Genomic DNA, 23583 nt, shown 5'->3' on the forward strand with positions numbered 1-23583 from the left:
AGTATATCATTCATCAAAGGAAGTAATTGAATCTGATTCTCTCCCGCTGATACCCTGCGGCGCCAAACATAGGCCCGGGTAGAAGTGGCGGATCCAACATAAGAGTGTCGGGTTAATTTAACTGAACCTTCAACGCAAAGTATAAATTTATATATTAAATTCAGTAAAATTTTAAAAAATAACAGTTATGAACTCATAATTTTAAAAGTGCATAGCGTCTGGGTAAAACCTCTACTTTATGTAGAATTTGCACCCTCCTATTTCTTTTTGTCAACTAGCTATCTGATAAGTTGTGGTTTTCCATCACTTAGTTCTTTGTTCATTTTTTTTATTTTTATTTTTGTAAAAGTTAATTGATGTTTCATTTCTGGTGCTGAAAATCTGACTTTCTGGTGAGTTACATTTCCTAGCCAATAAACACATAGGTAAGTTACTGATATAAAATATATAAAGTTCAGTGAGTTTAACGGGAAAAAAATTAATTTTATAACGTTGATACAATTAGTAAAGTTATAGTGAGTTTAACTCATGCAGTGTTGGAAAAAATGTACAAATTCTCATATAACATAAGGTAACATTGTCCTCTATACACATGGAATTCTAGTGCGCTCTCTTTTGTATAATCCTTCGATATTTAAAATTTTATAACCTGAGTATGATCAGAATATGTCGTGTATGGTTTATTAAAGGAGAAAAGATTTCTGTCAAAATTTTCTTTATTCATAAGGCTCAAACTAGAAAGTTATAATAAAGAATAGAGGATTCTATCCATGGTACTACAACTACCCTAGTGCTCAAGAGACTACTAATCGATCTTAACAATTAATGTGAAAGAACATGTTCCCAATTTGACATACTATCTTTTATGAATTATTTATTTACTCTTTTAATTTTGTTTAACATAAAGGAAAAATGTCCAAATTTGGCCTTGTAGTATTTGATTTGTCGTATAATTTTTCATCTATTTACTTTTCATACAGGAGAGCGCGTTGTTAGTTTCATATGTTTTTCTTAAAAAAAGCGATTTTCAGCACGTTGTTAGTTTCATATACCAAAGAGCGATTGAGAGAAGAGCAGTAGGACTTAAAAAGAGGTTTCCTTCCTTTTCACTCTCCGAATTTTGATCCTCACCTTTCTGGCGCCAAAGGCCATCGAAGGCTTTCCACAAATTAAAATTTGGCCGTAGGAGAATCGAATTGAAGTTTTGTTAGTGAAAAAGTTCGTTCTTGTCAATATAGGATTGTCTTTAATTCTGTTTTTCCATATTTGTCGCTCTGTCTGATGGTTGTCCAACTTCATTGACATTTGCCACAATGAAGCCACGCAGGCAAAAAGCTAAATATTATATCCTCTTCATGATTTGACACTTGCCCTTGAACAATTAAAAAGATTCATATATAGCCCTAAACAATTAAAAAAGATCCAAATATATCTAATTTCCAAGTTACTAATTTTTTATTTCAATTTCCTAATTTCCAAGTGTGTGTAGCATCTGGTTAACATTAAAATAACCCTTACCAGAATAAATAAATATTACTACCAGATCATGTTCATTGTGAAGATCATAGGGACATTATCATGTCTTGGAAGAATACTATAGCTATAAACGACAATTGCATACGAAATTAAGAATTACGACTCTTAACTTTTTGCTTACTTGAATTTTTATTTTATACGTCGCTAGATCAAAAGTATCTGACCAAATTTTCACTAACTTTGAATAGGTAATAATATTATCTTTTCTTATGAAGTACTAAGTGACTAGTTGTCAAATAAATTTAAGGTCTGTCATTAAGTTTTGTATTTAAGCCACCTTTGTTTTTTAGGTATGTGTTATTTGGTAGAACTCAGGAGTAAACGCGTCACTAACTCTATAATACAAGGACGGAAAATTTGTGTTCTTCAAAGGAATAGTCATGGATAACAGGAAATTGATTTTACTATATTGGAACAGTAAATCGAGTTAATGTAAGATAATAAAATTCTTATTAATTATAAGAGTTATTTTACTAGTTTGATCATTTATAAAGGCAATAATGAGTAGAATTACAGCGTGCTTCTTCCGGGGCGAAGGTACATTAGCACAACCCTTTGTCGAAAAATTACAATCTATATATAGATAAAATATTAGAATAACATATACTGAACACCCTTTATCGGGGATTTCTTTTACTTATTTTCCAAATTTGAACACCCTAAATAAAATTCCTGACTTCGTCGCTGGCTTCGACATCCGCAAAGAGACACAAGTTACAAAGCATGCCTTTGCAATGAAAATTTGGAAATATAATACAAATGATACTTTGGAATTACAAGCAAATGTGAGAATTAATGAAGAACAAAAAAAGAAAAGAAAGTAAATTCAAGTATTTGAATTGTGATCTCTTTTAGTTCCAATTCAAATTCTTGATCCTCCCAAAAGTAAATATAGTAGTATATACAATACGGAATAACAAGGTACAACTCTCAAATGACTTGAGGTGAGGACAAAGGAGCTAGAGAACGGTGCTTGGTGAAGCAAGCGTGGCAGGACTCAGAAGAATAGAAGAGCACCATGCAAAAGAAGCAGGCGATAGAGGGAAATTAGCCAGCGGACTGCATGATCCAAAAATATTATCTGATGGATTTTTTGGCGTTCCATGTGATCTTTCTTGTGCTTCATTTGTTGAGTCATTACAGGCCGTGCTAATTGATTCAACTTGGTTGTTTGAGGAGGAAGAAGGACGAAGGAACTCTCGCCATTCTGCAGCGATGCTGTTTCTTGGTAATGAAACTGGTGAGAGATCAAGTGGAGGAGGAGCCACATCCTGCAACCGCCTCGAATTGGAATTGTTAGCACTAGAATCAGAACCAGAACTAGAATCAGAGTTCGAATTACTGAAGACGGATTGAAACTCAGGTGCAGCAGTGAGCATTTGGACAACTTCCTTGAAATTAACAGGTTCCACTCTGTAGATTTTAGGAGGTGTTGGTGGCAATGGTGCAATTGGCTGTTTTGTCATAGGTTTTAATGGGAGCCTACGAACTCCATGAAGTGAGGAATGATATGAAGGTAATGGTTTGTTTTTCTTTACTTCTTGTGGATATTTGGAATATGGAACAGAACTAGAGGAACAAGAATTAGAAGAAGAAGAAATAGCTGCATATGAATAAGAATCCATTTTTATGTTCAAAATTATGTTGCAAGTTTGTCTTGACAAGAAACTTTACTAAGAATACATTTTGCGGCTATTGCTTTTGCTTATATATATATAGACACAGAAGGTGACAAACCTGAGCAACTTGTCTTAAAATAATAGTAGTACGTTATAGATAGAAGCTAAGATTAAAATAATAAAAAGAAGGAAAAGAAGAAGAAGAAGAAGGGAGATATAAATCAAGCCAAGTTTATTTGAAGGAAACAAGTTTGTCTTTAGTGTCGGCTAAATATGGCTGAATACGATGTAACATTACAACTTGACGTGTCTGTCTGTTAATTAGTACTGTTCTTATTTGACCTCTATTATAAAATTGCCTCCATTATTGTTTTTTTCTTACACATATAGTCCCTTTGAACCGATCTGTGCTATCTTATAGTACTAAGTCACAAAGTGTTGATTCAACATCTAAGTTTTTATATGCACTATTTTTTTGCAATTATCTGGGATTTGTTTACTACGTAGGCGGTACGCGTATTTAGCTTTCGTTTCTACCTTATATTTTTGCTAAAAATATTACTCTAAATAATAAATTTTGAACTCATTAAGTTAAATGGGATATGATAAAATTGCGTATTTGATCGAACCCATAAAATTTAAATTTTGAAATTCACTCATGGTTGTAAGCTGACTGCTTAGCCGCCAGGCCCTCGGGCCTCAACCTGATCTCTGCTCTCCATGTCTTCTCTATCCTCTGTGAATAAAGCTGCAGCCAAGTTTAACTTCTTTATACGAGTATATACATATTATCAGCTTACTTAAAAAATACTCCCTCCGTTTTAATTTATGTGAACCCATTTGATTGAGCACGACGTTTAAGAAAAGAGAGAAGACTTTTGAACTTGTGATGTAAAATGAGGCACATATATTTTGTTTGACTATAAATTATTGATAAATGTAAATTGTTTCCAAATAAGGAAAGAGGTCATTCTTTTTGGCACGAATCAAAAAAGAAATAGGTTCACATAAATTGAAACGGAGGAAGTAATTGTATATGACTGTTCAATATAAAGAGCTATAAGTGACATGAAAACTAAGGTAGAATACCTACTAGGACATGTTAAAATATACGTATCAATGTAGATAAGTTAAATCGTAAGGAGTCGTTTGATTTGACTATAAGTTATGCAGTAACTAATAATGTAGACTTGTATAACAACAATATACCTAGTATAATTTTATAAATTGATTCTGAGGAGATTAGTGTGTATGAAAATCTTATTCATACATTGTGAAGGTAGAGAGTTTGTTTCCAATAGACGTTTGACTCAAGGAAAGCATAATCACGACAATTGTGAAATGTAGAGATTTTGATGTACGAACAGTGGTGTAACCACGAGATTTTTGCCCTATGTGAGAATTACTCCCAAAAATTCAAAATAAAATAATTTTTCTTTGTGTGCAATTTTGAGAATTTTCGTGGTATTTTTGGATAATTGTATTTGTCTGTGCATGTTTATTTGTTAAATTAATAAAAAATACAAAAATATATCGCATTTGCATTTAGGATATAATTCTACAATTAGCAGCAATTAAGTTTGTTTTACAAGAACAAAAAATCATAAAAATAATGTACGTCGCATTTTTGGCATTTAATATCCAAATTGTGTGATTTTATCGTAATTGCTATTTAATTGTGTGTTAATTGTTATTAAGAGTTAATTTGCACTTTTATAAATTAATTTAGTTCTATAGGATAATTTAGGATTTTAGAATTTAGTTTTAGTTTAAGAAAAAATAAAAGAAAAAAAAGCAATAAAAGAAGAAGAAATCGGACTGGGCCACCTTTTAAATTAAATCAACCAGGCCCAAACCAAATAACCCCTTATCTAACCCAAAAAAAAACCCCGGCCCGCCCCATAACCCCAAACAAACACCCCCCCCCTTCTTCCATTTTTCATTTTTGAAAAAAAAAACTAACCTAAAAACCTAAAAAAACACCCCCCTCTTCTTCTCCTTCCCCAAACAAACCCTCCTGCATCAGCTCCAAACGACCTCCCATGGCTGCCCGCCCCCTCTCCCTTCATATTCAACCAGCGAACCACCCCCTTCTTCATCATCCTCCAGGTGACCAACAACAGTCTCCTCACGTCCACCATGTACATGACTGCCAGCCCCCTCTCCCTTCACCTTCTTCGTCTTCAACTCCAGCCAAGCATCGAACCACCATGAACGACCCTTCTCCTCTTTTGCTCGAGCAACTGCCATATCCATTTCCATCGACGAACCACCAAACCATCGACGCGACCAGTCGTCCGTGCTCCTCCCCATTCCGCGATGTGAGTTGTTGCTTCATGCAGCTTCACTTTCTGTTTCACCTTCTTCGTCTTCAACTCCAGCCATGGACGAACTACCATGGCTGCTGCTTCGTCTTCAACTGCCTTCCCCCTCGTCGACCAGCAGCTCGTCCAAACAACCAACTTCATCTCCTTCGTCATTTCCTCTAGTCGCCGGAAAAACCAGCAACGACCACTCCACATGAGCGACCACCATCGCTTCTGCTACGTCCAGCCATGAACTCGATCGTCATTGCGTCAAAAACAAAAATGGGTTGAAAACAGTGATGTTTGTTCAGGCGCGTCGAGTTTCCATTCGAACCCGGAATTCAAACTAGTAGGTTTCCGTTCTCTTTTCTTTTAGTTATCGTTCAGTAAATTCATCTTCCGCTCTTTTTCTTCTTTCTATGATTATGTTCGTGTTCCGATATGTTGGTTTGAATTCGAACCCAGGTCTTTGTTTGTGTTAGAGATAATTCGTGTTCATTTTTATTTGAAGTTCGTTAGTTTTTCATCAAGTGATTTAATGTCGAATGTCGAGTGATTTAGTTTGAATCATTCATCTTTGTTTATGTTGGATTTAATTCGTATTCATTTTTTGTTTGAAGTTCGTTAGTTTTTCATCAAGTGATTTAATGTCGAGTGTTTATGTGTTGGTTTTTAGTTTTTGATTTAGTATGAATCATTCATCTTGGTTGTGATGTTGTTTGATTTAGTTTGAGGTCAACTGATGATCGAGTTTAGTGATTTGGATTTACTTGTTTGTTCTGATGAGTTTGTTCGGATATGAATCTGACTTTGTTGTTAATTCATGAACGTTGTAGATTAGGAGTTTGTTTGGCGAGTTTATTATGCAGAGTTTGATTATTAGTTGTCAATTGGCAGGCTTGATTTGGTTATAGCTGTTGTAGTTTGATTAATTGACTAGGTGAATTGGTTATAGCTGATATGATTTTGGTACAGATTGAAAGGGATAGGGGTAAAATGGTAAATTGCAGTATTTTCAGGGGCATTTTCGAGATTTTAAGTTTTAAAAAAATGATTAATTTGAGTGCTCTGTCCACTAAGTACTAATAATATTAAAATAATACATTGTTTAATACATGGTGGGGGACAAGACAAGTGGTAGTGGGAATTAATACATTATTTAATATAGTGGGGGACAAAGCATGCGGTAGTGGGGTATAAGGGAATTAAATAAAGAAAAGATATGTGGTAGTGAGAACTAATATATTTGTTTAATATAGTGGAGGACAAAACATTAAGTAGTGAGATTCAAAAGGGGGATGGGGAGAAGATGGTGGGATTTAATTTAAATGCTTCAAGTTTGGCTATAAATAAGAGGAGGTGGACACAAGTTAAAGGGGGGATTTTCTGAACATTAAGGGAGGACATTCTAAGGGGGAATTTCTGAACATTAAGGGAGGACATTCTAAGGGGGTACTTTCTGAACATTAAGAGAGATTTGAGGATTTTTCGGAACAGAAAAAACATTCTGGAAATCTAAAGAGAGAGTAGTATACACCCGATATACACTCTCCATACACTGGATATACATAGGGAGAATTCATTTTGAAAGAAAAAAAATCGAAAAGGAAAAAAAGGGGGACTGATTTTGGACATCAAAAATTCAAAGTTTAAGAGTGAAATACAAGCTGAGTTTTTACCCAAAAGAGTTCAATAAGGTGAGAGCTAAATACTGAAAAGTGAGGTCTTCTTTACTACTGAAAATCAGAATCAGTTTGTTACCGTTTAATTGCAGTTTTTTTAAGTGATTTCTTGAGTTGTTATTCCTGGTCTGCATTGGTTTGCGTTGATATTGTTTCATTGAGTGTGCTGGAATCGTGTTGGTTTTCAAATCTGTCATTGGGTGTCCCGTTTGCTAGTTGTTGTTGGTTATTGTTGCTGTTGTTGTATGCTACTGCATTTCTGCTGATCTTCCTCTTCTTTTGCTTCCAATATCATGTACACAACTGATACGCTGGTTACTGTAAGCTGAAACATGAAGCATGAATACAAATAAAGAGTTGAAGTTTTAATTTGATTTAGTTTTGTTACTGATTGTACTTAGGACATTCTATACACTACTGTTTGATAAAAAAATTCTGCCATTTCTGTATAACCGGACAGTGTTATAGTAATGTAGTCAATAATGTCCCGTTGTTTTAGTTTGGTTATTAGGTAGTATAGGTTCAAATGCATGTTAAATAAAACCAGGCCAGGAGACTGTTTTGATATCTTGACAATCTAGCTCCAACAATCAATTGTTTGAATTTAGGATTAAAACTAGACCCTTAAGTTACTTCATTCCAATTAATTGCTCTTTCTAAAACTTGCATGTAACTTGCTTAGTTAGATATTATCATCTTATATCTTTGTAAGTGCAAAAATTGTGAACATGTGTAGAAATAATTAACTAGGCCCAATATAGAAATAAGACGGCCCAAGTCACGTTTAATACTACATGCGATGAACCTGGGCCCACATTGGCCAACGGGCTGTCCATATTATGTTTGCATTCTGATTTAACAAATTGCGTTCCGAATCAGACTATAACAATTCGTAAGCATGTAAATAAATTAGGACCTTTTCTCCTTCATTTTTAGAGACAAATTTAATAGAAAAAATGTAGGCACTTTAGGATTATCCTTTTAAAATAAACGAGATGAGCCTCGCCCAATAAAATGCACAGACAAGTGAGGTTTGCTCAGTTGGTAAAAGCACCTCCACCTACGACCGTTAGGTCTTGGGTTCGAGTCACCATGGAGGGGAAGTGTGGAAACACTATAGATCCTCCTAATTTGGGAGGGGTTTAAAAAAACGCACAAGTTGCGGGGCCCTCAATAATTGGTTAATAATTGTGTAGACTTCGGGATCGGCTGTTTAGCAAATTTCACGGCCTTACCCAAAATAATGATACGCTAGTCGCTTTAGGCACGCCTTTAATAATTTACTTTCTTAAACTCGGGTGCACATTTATGTGACCCAAATCAAAATCTCAACAGAGTCGAAATGTGTCGATAACCACGGGTATATTGATGTGACGTGGTTCGAGATACATTTTTCACAATGTTGTAATTCTCTGTTAAAATAATAATAATAATAATAAAAGTGGTAAAGAGTTTAAAGTTTGCACATAAGTTCATAATTGTATAAAATCAGATAATTAAGCTAAATACGACAGTTGAGCGACCGTGCTAGAACCACGGAACTCGGGAATGCCCAACACCTTCTCCCGGGTTAACAGAATTCCTTATCCGGATTTCTGGTGCGCAGACTGTTAAACAGAGTCATTCTTTTCCTCGATTCGGGATTCAACCGGTGACTTGGGGCACCATAAATCTCCCAAGTGGCGACTCTGAAATAAATAAATAAATTCCGTTTCGATTGTCCTTTAATTGAAAAAACTCCCTTCCGCGTCCATTTGCGGCGGTGCAAGCGAAAAAGGAGGTGTGACAGCTCTGGCGACTCTGCTGGGGACGAACCCTGAATCTCTGGTTCAGGGTTCAGAATTCGAGCTTAGATAAATTGTTATATTTGGCTTTATTTATTATTTGATCTTATTACATGTTTTGGCCTAAATGTGCAAAATGATGCTTTTTACCGCTTTGATATTATTTGAACTGTACATATAAACTGTGCCGAAACCTTCTCTTCTCACCTCTGGGGATGTGCTTACTGGTTGAGACTCCCTATTCTGTTAGTGTCATACCCTGAAATAAAAGAGGCTCGGAAAGTTTCTAAGCCGGCTGGCCTTTTGGTTCCCGGAAAGGAGCTCCTTCCTCAACTCGAGTTGTCCGCTCGGGTACACTGTCTAGAACATATACCCAGGTTGAACCTAGAATAACTTGACTTCATGCCTGATCCCTAGTAGGAACGTTTTGCTTCATGTTGCATTTGACTTAGGGGACTCAACACAGGGGTTGGGTCCGTGTAGGACAAGCAACCTGAAATGAAAAAAGACCATCATGCTGCATTTTATTTGTTTTGCACATTTATTTGCTTCAGATCTGCATGCTGACCGGCTTTTGAAATCGGGAATTTTTGAAAAATTGTGAAAAAGAGAAAAAAAAATAGCAGTGTAGGGAGATAACTACTTATTTTTAGAAAAATAAAACCAATGTCCAAGTAGTGTCAAAACCCTGTCGAAATTTTGAAAAATGAAAAAACAATTGTCTTTTTTAGTTTGATTTATTTGAAAAGCAAAAGAAAGGAGTCTTGTTTACAAGTTTAGTTCATGTTGGGCGAACTACGCAGGTCTGATTCTCACGGATGTGAGATACGTAGGCAAACCTCATCGGTTCCGGCCCCCAATTTTCAAAAAAAAAAAATCTTTTACTTCCTTCTTTAGAAAAGTTTTTCTTTGCAACCCCAACTTTTAAAAATACAAAAAAAATATATATATATATTCTTTTAGTTGCTTCTCACAATCAAAAAATACAAAAATATTTTCATTCTTCTTTCGAAAATTGAAAAGAAAATTCAAAATTCGGAAATATTTTTAGAAGCATTTCTTTCATAAATTCAAAATAAAATTCCAAAAATATTTTCTTTCTTCTTTAAAAGTTTTTCTTTCAAAATTCCAGGAAAAGAAAATTCAAGAAAAAAAAAATCTTTCTTCTTTAGAAGTATTTCTTTGCAAAAATGCTGAAGAAAAATCAAAATCCAAAAAAATATTTTCTTTCTTCTTTATATGTCTTTCTTTTGAAAAGTTCAAAATCCAAAAAAAAAGTTGGTTTATTTACTTTATTCCAGATCTTTCCGAACTACGCAAGATTTGATTCATGTTCCCACATGATACGTAGGCAACCCACATCAGGTTTGATCACCATTAAAAAAAAGTGAAAGAAAAAATGCACAAATAAAAAATATTGATAGTAATAAGGACCGACTGAGTCCATTCTAACATATTTTGTTTTGAATTGTGAAGAAAGTTGAGGTAGTCGGTTTGTGGTAAGATGGAAACACAAGATCCAAGGAAAATGATAACTGACATCGAAGTTGTTACAAGTGCTCAAGAGACTCAGGGTCAGAGGGTTCAATAAGAGTCTACTGTGCCGGAGAAAAATAGAATACTGAAACAGCAAATGACCGAAGTGTGTCAAGCATGGGCCAGTGGTCAAGGACAACCTCGTCATGAGTCACAATTTGCAATACAACAATAGAAGTACCACTCTCCTGAGTACCACTCGTACTCGTTTGATCTTCCTGCAAAGATTGAAGAGCCTGCCCGAAAGATGGTACAGGAAGAAATGACCCAAAGAGTGAAAAGCTTAGAACAATGGTTGAAAATAGGCAAGGGTTGGCAGGTCAAAAGAGTGTTACTTTCAAAGATCTATGTATGTTCCCCGATGTCCACTTGTCGCCTGGTTTCAAGACTCCCAAATTTGATAAGTACGATGGACATGGAGATCCCATAGCCCACCTAAAAAGGTATTGCAATCAACTGAGAGGTGCGGGAAGAAATGAAGAATTGTTGATGGCTTATTTTGTGGAAAGCCTTACTGGAGTAGCCTCCGAATGGTTTATGGATCAAGACACCTATCGCTGGTATGTCTGGGATAACATGGCACAAGCCTTTGTCAAACAGTTCCAATACAGCATCGACATTGCCCCAGACAACATTTCCCTTTCAAACCTGAAGAAGAAACTAAGTGAAAGTTTCAGGGAATATGCCATTAAATGGAGAGAGCAAGCAGCTCGAGTTAAGCCACCCATGGATGACCACGAGCTAATAACTGTCTTCCTTCAAGCGCAAGAGCCAGATTACTTTCAAAACATGATGTCCGCAGTTGGCAAATCCTTCTCGGAAGCAATCAAAATGGGAGAAATGGTAGAGAATGGTCTTAAGACAGGCAAAATTATAAGTCAAGCAGTTTTTAAAGCCGCAACTCAGGCTGTCCGGGTTGAGTCTGATAATTTTAGCGACACAAATGAGAAGATTGAAGAAATCATGATGACATCAGGGTCGAGAAGAGGTCCCATGAGAACATCTCGAAGGTATGAGCAGCCTCCTCAAGTTTTCCATGACTCCCCTGAGTAGTATTATCCACCTCAGAACCCTCAATACTCTGTTGTTCCGCCTCAGTATGTTGCCCATCCACCAAAACACCCTAGAAGGCGAGCACGAGCATCACAAAATCTCCAAAAGCCTCCACAAAATTTTTAGGTGCCCTATAACCCACATCCAAGCCAGAGGTATAAAGGGGAACAAAGGTTGAAAGATAACTTTACACCAATAGGAGAGTCCTATGAAAGCTTATTTTAGAAGTTAAAGTATCACGACATGATTGCACCTATTCATCCAAATCATGTGGACCCCCATGCAAGAAGCTTTGACCCTTCTAAAAGGTGTGAATACCATTCCAATGCTCAGGGGCACAATGTTGAAAGCTGTCGGGATTTGAAAAGAGAAATAGAAAGGATGATCCAGGAAAATCTGATTGTGATCCAAGATAATGACACCCAGAATATCGCGCAGAATCCTTTACCTGCACATCTTGATGAACACTTTGTGGGGAAGATGCCTGGTGACATGGAGTTTGAGAATCCTCTCGGGAGCTTGCTGACTGAAGTTAATGATGTTGAAATTGGAGAAGGCTTTGCTAATTCTGATGAGCAAATTTGTGGCTAAATGTCAAGTCTAGCAATTGAAAAGTCATTCCCTCCTCACTAGGAAGGAATCTTGGTAGCTTGTTTTGATATTTTTTCTATTATCTGAGTTATTTCAGGGTGGTGATCCAGATTTTATTTGTTTTATTGAGTCAAACCCTTCTATCCCTCCATTCTGTTTGTATGAGTCTTGTCTGTCTGTTCTGTTGCTATTAGCCGGGTTATTTTAGGGTTGTACTCGGATTTTAGGTTGCTTGTTTAGTTGTCAAACCCTTCCATCCTTACTCAATAAAATACAGTTTGTCCTTTTGTGTCATTCTATTTCTAGTTCTTTTCTCGCTAGTTCTAATGACATGACATGCATGCGAAAATTTTGGCCAGATCTTAGAAACTGATTTAATCTGGAATTGGATAAAAAAAAAGTTGAAGTACTTTGGAACAAAGTTCGAGTAAAATTCACCTTCAAATCATTGTGAAGATCGGGTTTGAGGAAGAATCAATTGAAGTTTGTTGGAAAGTTTGACATTAAGGGATGGAAAGTGTCTTGTGACCACGACACACCAAGAAGACAGACATGTTCGTCAATGCTGGGATCGCGAAAAGATAGCATGATTGGCATTCTCGAGGCTAGGAGGCCCTTTTTCCGCTAACCAAACACTTTATATCCTTTGCCACCCCTTTGAGCATGTGTTATTTTCTTTGACCACCCTCTTTTGGAATCAAGTTTAGAGTAAAAAAATGAAAAAATAAATAAATAAAAAGAGTCCATGTCCCAAAAGTACAAACTGGGGCAATTCTTCGAAAGTTCCAAAAAAAAAAAAGGATTGTCTGCCTCCAAAAATAAAAGCTGGGGCAATTTGTTTTGAAAAAAAAAAGAAAAAGAAAAAGAAGAAAAAAAAAACAGAAAGAATGATGAAAATTATAGTTATATCAGATGTTTGAACTATGTTCGACCTGATTCCTTAAAAAATAAGGATACGTAGGCAGCCTCACAGTTCGGTCCAACCAAATAAGAATTTAGAAGAAAAGAAAAGAAAAAATAGAAAAATCCAAAAATCCCCAGCATCTGAAACTGGGGCAAAAATTTTATTTCACTTTTGAAAGAGTCGATTCCAAGAGTTGTAAGTCTACAACCCCTCATTTTGAGTCTACTTTGAGCCTTCATGTCGGCCCTTCTTTCCAACCCTATCCAAAACCTTCCAAATAAAGACCTCCTGATATGCCTTCAAGAATGCTAAGAGAAGCATGCAATGAGCAATGGTTGTCACGCAACATATAACACTGTCAGGATGTTTGCACAAGAAAGCAAAAGAAAAAGAAAAATAGAGAAGAAAAAAGAGAGAGTCTTACTAGTGAAAACCCTCACGGGCACTGTAAGGCAACGGTAAGCAGAGATGAATAGATGAGAGAGACTTGTTGGTGAAAACTCCTCGGGGCACCATTAGTCGAAAGTGAGTCGTAAAGTTGATGCAAAGGTTTGGCACGGATAGGCCCGACTCTAAAGATCATAAGAATGGTAAAAGGGAAGATTTGGTCAGTTTGACAGATCGGTTGTTAAGTCCAAATGCATGTTATGAATATTAAGGTTAGTTATTGAAAAAAAATAAAAAAATTCTTCCTTCTGTCCTTCCGACAGGGGCATTTCTTGTTAATATTTTGTTTCTTTGAGTCATTGTGTCCTTCACCCTGAGTCAGTCCTTCTCAAAACAAGCAAGAAAAGATGTCAAAATCTGCTACCAACTTTTCAGTTGTACAAAGTAAATTTGGCCAGCAAACTCAGTTGTTAATGTCAACATGCCTTGAGGATTCACGCAAAATCTCCCCCCTCCAAGACTCTTGTCAGCTTACTTGGCGCAAGAAAAGATAACTGGTGATTCTCTCTGATAGACAAATTGCTCAAAAAGCAGGAAGTCATTCAAGATATCGGAAAAGGTCACCTAAGAAAAGATCTCCGGTTGGGATAAGGCTAATTGAGCTAGAAATACAATAGTACCCGGTGTGAAACAATTAGGGTTGATGCAGAGCAAAAGGCTATTGAAGCCGACTCAAGTTGATCGAGCAAAATCCAAGCTGCTCAAGACCAAAGGCCACAAACCGACTACCATTTTCAAAACTGACAAATTTTTCTTTGTGTGAAACAGGAACAAAGCAGGGCAAGGAAAATGGTTCAAAAAAAAAGAGAAAAAGAAAAGAAGAAAAGAGCCGACAAAGGGAAGTTTCTCAAATATTTTGTCTTTATTTGTCTTGCTATTGTGCATAAAATCATGCCATTGATCTTCACATTTTTCCTCCTAGGATAAAAGTCCTAGTCTGATGGATTTTCCTTTCAATATAAATCTTAGTCTGATGAATTTCCTCCTAGGATAGAAATCTTAGTCTGATGAACTTTCTCCTAGGATAGAAGACCTAGTCTGACGAATTTTCTCGTAAGATAAACGTCTTAGTCGGATGAATCTTCTCCTAGGATCAAAATCTTAGTCTGATGAATCTTCTCCTAGGATCAAAATCTTAGTCTGATGAACTTTCTCCTAGGATCAAAATCTTAGTTTGATGAACTTTCTCCTAGGATCAAAATCTTAGTCTGATGAATTTTCTCCTAGGATAAACGTCTTAGTCGGATGAATCTTCTCCTAGGTTCAAAATCTTAGTCTGATAAATTTTCTCCTAGGATAAACGTCTTAGTCAGATGAATCTTCTCCTAGGATCAAATTCTTAGTCTGATGAATCTTTCTCCTAAGATATAAAACCTAGTCTGACGAATTTTCTCCTAGGATAATTTGAAAAGAAAAAAAAAAGGAAGTTTGAATTTGAAAAAAAAAAGAGTCATTTTTTAATTTTCTTAAGATTATCAATGTTTAGTTCTCCTAAAATCAGGAGCCCGCCTGGAGAATGGAGGTGTTGAAAATTTTAAGAAGTTATTGAAATCAGGAGCCCGCCTGGAGAATGGAGGTGTTAAAATTTAAGAAAGTTGTTGAAGTCAAGATCCCCCCCTGAAGAACAGAATGACGATTTATTTTTCGAAAGTTGTTGAAGTCTCGCCCGCCTGAAGAAAGGAATGACGCTTTATTTTTAAAGTTGTTGTTGAGGTCAGGAGCCCCCCCCCCCACCTGAAGAATGGAATGACAATTTATTTTTCAAAGTTGTTGTTGAGGTCAGGAGCCCCCCCTGAAGAACAAAATGGTGATTTATTTTTCGAAGTTGTTGTTGAAGTCAGGAGCCCCCCTGAAGAACAGAATGGCGATTTATTTTTCGAATTTGTTGTTGAGGTCAGGAGCCCCCCCTGAAGAATAGAATGACGATTTATTTTTCGAATTTGTTGTTGAGGTCAGGAGCCCCCCCTGAAGAACAGAATGGCGATTTATTTTTCAAAGTTGTTGTTGAAATCTCCCCCGCCTGAAGAAAGGAATGGCAATTTATTTTTCGAAGTTGTTGTTGAGGTCAGGAGCCCCCTCTGAAGAATAGAATGGTGATTTATTTTTCGAAGTTGTTGAAATCTCGCCCGCCTGAAGAAAGGAATGACGATTTATTTTTCAAAGTTGTTGTTGAGGTCAGGATCCCCCCTGAAGAACAGAATGACGATTTATTTTTCGAAGTTGTTGAAATCTCGCCCGCCTGAAGAAAGGAATGGCGATTTATTTTTCAAAGTTGTTGTTGAGGTCAGGAGCCCCCCCTGAAGAACAGAATGACGATTTATTTTTCGAAGTTGTTGTTGAGGTCAGGAGCCCCCCTGAAGAACAGAATGGCAATTTATTTTTCGAAGTTGTTGAAATCTCGCCCTCCTGAAAAAAGGAATGGCGATGTATTTTTCAAAGTTGTTGTTGAGGTCAGGAGCCCCCCCTGAAGAACAGAATGACGATTTATTTTCAAAGTTGTTGTTGAGGTTGGGAGCCCGCCCATATAACAGAGGAATACATTTCAGTCTTTACATTTTAAGTTGAAGAAGTTGGGAGCCCGCCCATATAACAGAGGAATACATTTCAGTCGTTACATTTCAAGTCTGGAAGTTGGGAGCCCGCCTATATAACAGAGGAATACATGGAAGTTTGAAGTCAGTAAAGCAGAGGAATACAACCGAAATCCCCAGCGGGAAACAACAAAAATTCCCAGCAGATGAAGGAAGTTCAAGATTCGATGGAAAAATAATGCGAAGCTCCCGAGAAGGGCATAAGCAGTTCGAGATCGGCAGTCAAGGGAGAATACAAGACAAATCAGAAGTAAAGAAATGCCAGAGGAGTCACCGAGACATCAAAGCAACAAGAGACACAAGAGCATGACTGAAGATCTAGATAAGATTTTGTAATTCATAGACTATAGTTTAGTCTAGCTTCTTGTTTTCTTTCAGCATGGTGTAATGAGGAGGTCGGCAAGCAGTAATAACAGCATGCAACAGCAGTAACATTGCAGTCCCATGGTAGTCTCAGCTACCAAAACATCCCGAACTACATTAACATGATTCCCTTTTAGCCAGGGATATGTAGGAAACCTCTGAAGCAAAGGTTCAGTTAAATCTTTCAAAAAATTGCTTCATACGGAGTACTCGGATGGGCAAAAATCGCTCGTATCTGCTTACTTTATCTTTGCACGAAAACTCTTCGTGTTTTCGGACAAAGAGGGGCAGTTGTAAGCACGAGATTTTTGCCCTATGTGAGAATTACTCCCAAAAATTCAAAATAAAACAATTTTTTTTTGTGTGCAATTTTGAGAATTTTCGTGGCATTTTTGGATAATTATTTGTATTTGCCCGTGAATATTTATTTGTTAAATTAATAAAAAATACAAAAATATGTCGCATTTGCATTTAGGATTTAATTCTACAATTAGGAGCAATTAAGTTTGTTTTACAAGAACAAAAAATCATAAAAATAATGTACGTCACATTTTTGGCATTTAATATCCAAATTGTGTGATTTTATCGTAATTGCTATTTAATTGTGTGTTAATTGTTATTACGAGTTAATTTGAACTTTTATAAATTAATTTAGTTCTATAGGATAATTTAGGATTTTAGAATTTAGTTTTAGTTTAAGAAAAAATAAAAGAAGAAGAAAATCGGACTGGGCCACCTTTTAAATTAAATCAACCAAGCCCAAATCAAATAACCCCTTATCCAACCCAAAAAAAAAAACATCGGGTCGACCCGGCCCGGTCCGCCCCATAACCCCAAACAAACTCCCCCCCTTCTTCCATTTTTCATTTTTGAAAAAAAAAAGAAAAAAAAAAACTAACCTAAAAACCTAAAAAAACACCAGCCCCTGAACCCCCTTTCCAAAGGCGAAGAGTTCTGTCTTCTCTCTAGGAAGAGAAGGAATAGTAATTTCGTCATCATTTTCCGATCATAACTCTGGCATCCGGTGGTGGAATTAACCAAACTTGGTGTTAAAAGATACATAATTTCCTTACGAATAATACCCAATTGGTTTAAACTTCAGATATATAGTCAATTTTTGTAGATCTTAATTTTATTTTCACGAGTTACTGTAGCAGACATTGTTCTTCATTCAATTTTAGCGATTCAACTAATTCCAGCGCTACTTTTCAGCACAACAGCTTGTTTTGATAACGTGAAAGTGTTCTCTTCTCTTCTAAGATTGGTTTGAATTAAATCAAAATTACTGTTTTTTACAATTTGGACTGTGAAATTGGATTCACAGCCATAAGCAGTAAGTAACGTGAAGCTAATTCGAATTACAGTAGCATCGTTTTCTTGCAAAGCTGCTGCACCTTTGTCATGTAATTAAAGTGCTAAAGAATTACAACTGTAATGAACACACAGGAAGGTGGCCAGCCACCTTTTGTGGCTGCGCTGCCTACCCAACCTCCTCCAAACATTGCACAAACATCAGGGAACACAAATAACAACAAACAACCGATGTATTACTCCAAAATTCTGAAACCTTGCACTTTAAATGCTGCAATGCATGAGCAACATGAAGTTGAGCCAATTCCCATTCGTCCATCTACAATATTGAATGGAGAGCATGTTATTCAGTTCACAGAAGCAGAAGTAGAAAGGATGGATATCATCGAAGGATTACAATATGCAATAGTTGGTAAATGTTCTAATGGCAGCCCAGAAATTCAACAACTGCGTAAGTTAATACCAATTCAATGCGGAATTAAAGGTGAGTGTAATATTGGATTTCTAAGGGATAGGCACATTTTGATTAGAATGGCGTTAAGGCAGGACTATCTTCATTTCTCATCTAAAACTCATTACATAAAGGACAGGGATGGCTATCAATATCAGCTTAGGCCATTGATTTACGACTCAAAGTTTAGAGCAGATGAAGAAACACCCAAGGCAATGACTTGGATTTCATTCCCAGGTCTATTGCCAACCTTTTTTGTGAAGGAATGTCTATTTTCTCTAGCTACAGCAGTAGGTAAAACTATGCATCTAGACATGGCAACAATTAATAAAACTAGACCTAGTTGTGCTAGGGTGAAGGTACTAGTTGATCTACTTGCAGATTTGCCTAAAAAGGTGAGGATGGACATATTCAATAAAGCTAATGGAACAACAAGAACTGAATGGGTGAGAATTCAATATGACATGCTGCCTAAATACTGCAGACATTGTAAACTTCAAGGGCATGATCAATTTGAATGTTGGAGGATACACCCTGAACTATATGTGGAGAAGGAGAATGCTAACCAATCAGATACATCTAAGAAGTGGACTCACAGCCTATAATGATTTTATCTAGTGGAAATGTCGTGGGTAATGTGAATGTTACAGCAAAAGAGCAATGGAAGGAAGTGAAGGACAACAGAGTTAGAAATGTAGTAAATCAAAATACTAGTCTCAATAATAATGGAATGGAGATGGAACCAGCTAAGCAGCTTGAAAACAATAAGAACAAGGAGGGTACAAACACTGTAGATAGACAAGCAGAAGCACAAAGCAACAGTGGCAAGGAATTGGTGGCAGTAGACAATGAAGATAATGATCATGTTCAAGTAGCTAACAAGTTTGCAATATTACAAGGGATGGATGAAGAGGAAGAACCTGTTAATCAATTGGCAATGGTGGCAGCTAATGCAGCAACAAACAGTCTAGCAGTTCATAACCAAGCATCTACAAAGCAAAAACCAAAACATATGGTCAATAATGAGGGAAAGCTAAATCCAGCAGCACAAGCTTTTTATCTTAACTCATCGGGGATTGGTTCGACTAATGGTCTAGTCAATAGAAATGAGGCATCAAAAGCAAAAAACGATATTGCACAATGGGTAGAAAGAAGTTTCAAGGATAAAACAGGAGATGGAATAGTGAAGATCAATACATCATGCCAGGAAATCCCATCACAAGATACATTAGTGAACAAGGAACTTAATAAAACTCCAAATTCTCAAGTAGAAGGGTCAAAATCATCTACATTTAAAGAAAGAGTGCAACGCTGTGGAGGCAGGCTATGGGATGCACAAAGGGAATACGATTCAGAGGAGAACGAAGTACCACTAGGAGCACAGCTGATGAGGAACCAAATAAGAAGGACAAAGAAGAAGATGAGCAAAGTGTAAATGAGCAAAGTGTAAATGGAGAGCTCCATGACAATGACAACAATACAACTGGTAATTTTTTAATAATGGGAAGATCAGAAATTGTTGAGCACAACAATAATTATCAGATAGTAGAAGTCACAGAAATTAGAAACTATGAAGGAAGAGGCCTAAAGGTAAGAGATCCTGGAGGAACAGAAGACGATAAACTTCAGAAATCACAAGAAGACCCATAAGGACACAACACAATAGAGAAGGAGAAACAACCAAAACAAAAAACACAAATAGTAAATGTTACTGTTACATTGGAGAAAAAGCAGTTGTAGCTGTTAAAACGAGGATAAGAGAAGGCCTTGGTCCCTAAAAAGAATGCATTTGGAGCTACATCAGGAGGGAAGGAAGACAATGAAGAAGGAAAAGAGCCTAGTAGATCAGGATACGGCATGGATCACGAATCAACTACCCAACACCTTATGAATGCTGCAAGGCAAGGTGACTTATCACCTACGCAAGTGGAAAAGGCAAAATCAGCAGCAAAAGGTAAGAAGAAGCAACAAAAAGATAATTTTGCAGCCCCAAAACCTGGGGTGCACACAAGGAGAACACTAACTAAATCAAACAATCAGTGATGAATGCTCTCATTTGGAATATAAGGCCAGTCAACACACAGCAGGCCTTTGAAAGGTTGACAAAAATGCACAGGCAAAATCACTATGAATTTGTAGGATTAATGGAGCCAAAGCAACAAGCAAAAAAAATGGAAAGATATAGAAACAAGATAGGACTTGCACAAGCAATTTCAAATGTTTCCAACAAGATCTTGGATTTCATAGATGAGGTATTCAAGGTAACTATTATGTACAATATGGTGCAATAATTAACACTACGATTGTTTCATACTGAATCGCATGTGGAGTTTGTCCTAACATTGATATATGCTAAATGTGATGCAATTGATAGGATAGAATTATGGGATTCATTATATGCAATGGCAAGGGATATGGATGCACCATGGCTTGTAGGAGGAGATTTTAATGTAATATGGGACGAAGAAGAGAAGTTTGGTGGATTACATGTGTCATTGAATGAAATTGATGATTTTCGACACTGCGTCAACACTTGCAATCTCTTTGACCTTCGATTTAAAGGTAGCATATTTACATGGTGGAATGGGAGAGCAGAGGAAGACTATATATTCAAAAGGCTAGACAGATGCTTGGCGAATCTTCAATTCCAACAAACATTTCCAGGAATAGAGGTGCAACATTTGTCAAAGACTGGTTCCAATCATAGTCCAATGTATCTGAAGTGTGGTATTGAGACTCCACCAATAAAAAAAGCCTTTTAAGTTCTTGAATTTTTGGGTGGAACATGCAACTTTTAAAGATGTGGTGAAAGAGAATTGGACAGCTGATTTCAGTGCAAATCCTTATATTCTTTTTAATCACAACTTAAAAAAAATTAAAGAAGGCCCTTTCATTGTGGAGTAAGGCTATATTTGGAGATATTTTCCAAAAGATAGCAAGCATGGAGGAGGTAGTGATGGTTCATGAAGCAGAATTTGAATCAAATCCTACAAGGATGAACAGGGAAAGGCTACAAAAGGTTCAGGCAGAATTGATCAAATGTCTTGCACTAGAGGAGAAATATTGGCAACAAAAGGCAGGCATGACTTGGTTCAAGGAAGGGGATATGAACACTATGTTCTTCCATGCACAAGTGAGAGGTAGGAGGAAAAGACTTCAGCTTAACACACTTCAAAATAGTGGAGGAACCTGGATTGAAGAAGAACAAAAAATTGCAGAAGAGGCTATCAAATTCTACGAGGAACAGTTCACAGAAGCAGCTACTATTTCATCATTTGATATCGTAGAGCATGTTCCTAATCTGATTAACACTGAGCAGAATACAGAATTGATTAAGCAGCCAACAAAAGAGGAGGTTAAAGTGGCAGTACTCGGACTTAATGGTGATAGTGCTGGGGGCCAGATGGTATGACAGGCAAATTCTATCATTCTTGTTGGGACATAATAGGGGATGACCTGTATGACATGGTGAGGGATTTTTTCAATGGTCATGAGCTACCCAAGTGTGTAACACACACCAACCTAGTTCTGCTACCAAAGAAAAAAGAAGTTACCACTTTTTCTGATTTAAGACCAATAAGCCTCAGTGACTTTTCAAATAAGGTTATATCGAGGGTGGTACATGAAAGGCTAGTGAAATTTCTCCCAAGTCTGATATCGGAGGAACGGTCAGGTTTTGTTAAGGGCATGAATATTGTAGAAAACATCCTTATAACTCAGGAGATAGTAACTGACATTAGGCTTAGAACTAAGGCTGGACCTAATGTCATCCTGAAGCTAGATATGAACAAAGCTTATGATAGATTATCTTGGCTATTCCTAACCAAGGTACTGAGAAAGATGGGATTCACATAAAGGTTGATAGGGACTGTCTTTGGATTAGTTTCAAACAATTGGTATTCTATTCTAATCAATGGTCAAGCTCATGGGTTCTTTAAGTCCTCAAGGGGAGTAAAACAAGGTGATCCTGTATCTTCAACTTTGTTTATCTTGGCAGCAGAAGCATTATCTAGGGGTCTCATGCACTACATATTAACCTGTATTTTTGTGAATTTGGGATGCCAAAGTGGAGTCCAAAGATCAATCATTTGGCTTATGCAGATGACATGATTATTTTCCCATTCTCAGATGAAACATCTCTGATGCTGATTATGCAAGTGTTGAATGCATATGAAGTTTCATCTAGGCAGTTTATTAACAAGACCAAATCAGTTGTGTACCTGCATCATTTAATAGACATGGAAGTGGTCAGCAAGGTGGAAAGGATCACATGCATTCATAGGAATGATTTTCCTATCATATATCTAGGTTGTCCTATATTTTATGCAAGGAGAAAGCTGGAATACTATCAGCCCCTAATTACTAAGGTAATGGACAAACTGCAATCATGGAAGGGTAAGTTATTATCAGTAGGGGGCAGGGCAGTTCTCATATCCCATGTACTGCAAAGCATGCCTATGCATCTATTATCAGCTGTAAACCCTCCAAATTATGTGATAAATAGGTTGCACAAATTGTTTGCTCAGTTTTTCTGGAGCAGCTCTGTAGGAGGAACTAGTAGGCATTGGGCTTCATGGAATACCTTATGCATGCCAGTTGAGGAAGGAGGAATAGGTTTCAGGTCACTGCATGATGTAGCAAAGGCATTATTCAGCAAGTTGTGGTGGAATTTCAGAACAAAACCAAGCCTATGGAGCTCTTTCGTATGTCAGAAATACTGTAAAAAATTGAATTCTGTAATTGTTCCATGGAAAACGGGGTCTTACATTTGGAGAAAAATGTTGGAATGCAGAGATCTGATTGAACATCAAATCTTTTGGCAAACAAAAAGGGGATCCTCACTATTTTGGTTTGAAAACTGGACAGGTCTTGGGGCACTATATTTTTTAGTTCCTCGGGACTTTACCATTGATGAAACTGTACATAATGTACATGATGTTACCTTAGATGGTGAGTGGGATGTGGACAGGCTATTTGAAAAGCTTCCTGAAGATTTAGCAATACACATTCTGGAGAAAATCAAACCACCTTCACCTCAGCAGGTTCTTGACATGCCTTGTTGGATGCTGGAAACAAGAGGATATTTCAGTGTTAAGTCAGCATGGGAGTATATGAGAAGAAGAGACGAACCAAGAACAGCTTATACGATGATTTGGGTAAAGGGACTGCCTTTTAAAATAGCATTTTTCATGTGGAAAGTGTGGAAAGCAAAGCTGCCTTTAGATGATTTCTTGAAAAGAGTAGGCTACTGCATGCCATCAAAATGTTGGTGTTGGGTACAGCCTTATGAGGAATCTCTTCAGCACTTGTTTTTTAGATCAGAAACTGCAAGGACAACTTGGAAGTATTTTCTATCGAGGGAAGGAATAGCTGTGGAGGGATTATCATTGCACCAAGCAATCACAAAAT

At 36.9% G+C, this 23583-nt stretch overlaps 1 protein-coding gene across 1 annotated transcript; it reads right to left on the bottom strand.

Moving 5' to 3' along the window:
• Positions 1–2186: 2186 nt before the first annotated feature.
• On the bottom strand, positions 2187–3196 carry LOC104225822 (uncharacterized). Its single transcript, XM_009777688.2, has one exon. The coding sequence runs from the start codon at positions 3159–3161 to the stop codon at positions 2496–2498; it is 666 nt and encodes a 221-aa protein (XP_009775990.1). The 5' UTR covers positions 3162–3196; the 3' UTR covers positions 2187–2495.
• Between the last annotated feature and the right edge of the window lie 20387 nt (positions 3197–23583).

The sequence above is a fragment of the Nicotiana sylvestris genome, chromosome 7, assembly GCF_000393655.2.
Source record: "Nicotiana sylvestris chromosome 7, ASM39365v2, whole genome shotgun sequence".
Lineage (NCBI taxonomy): Eukaryota > Viridiplantae > Streptophyta > Magnoliopsida > Solanales > Solanaceae > Nicotiana > Nicotiana sylvestris.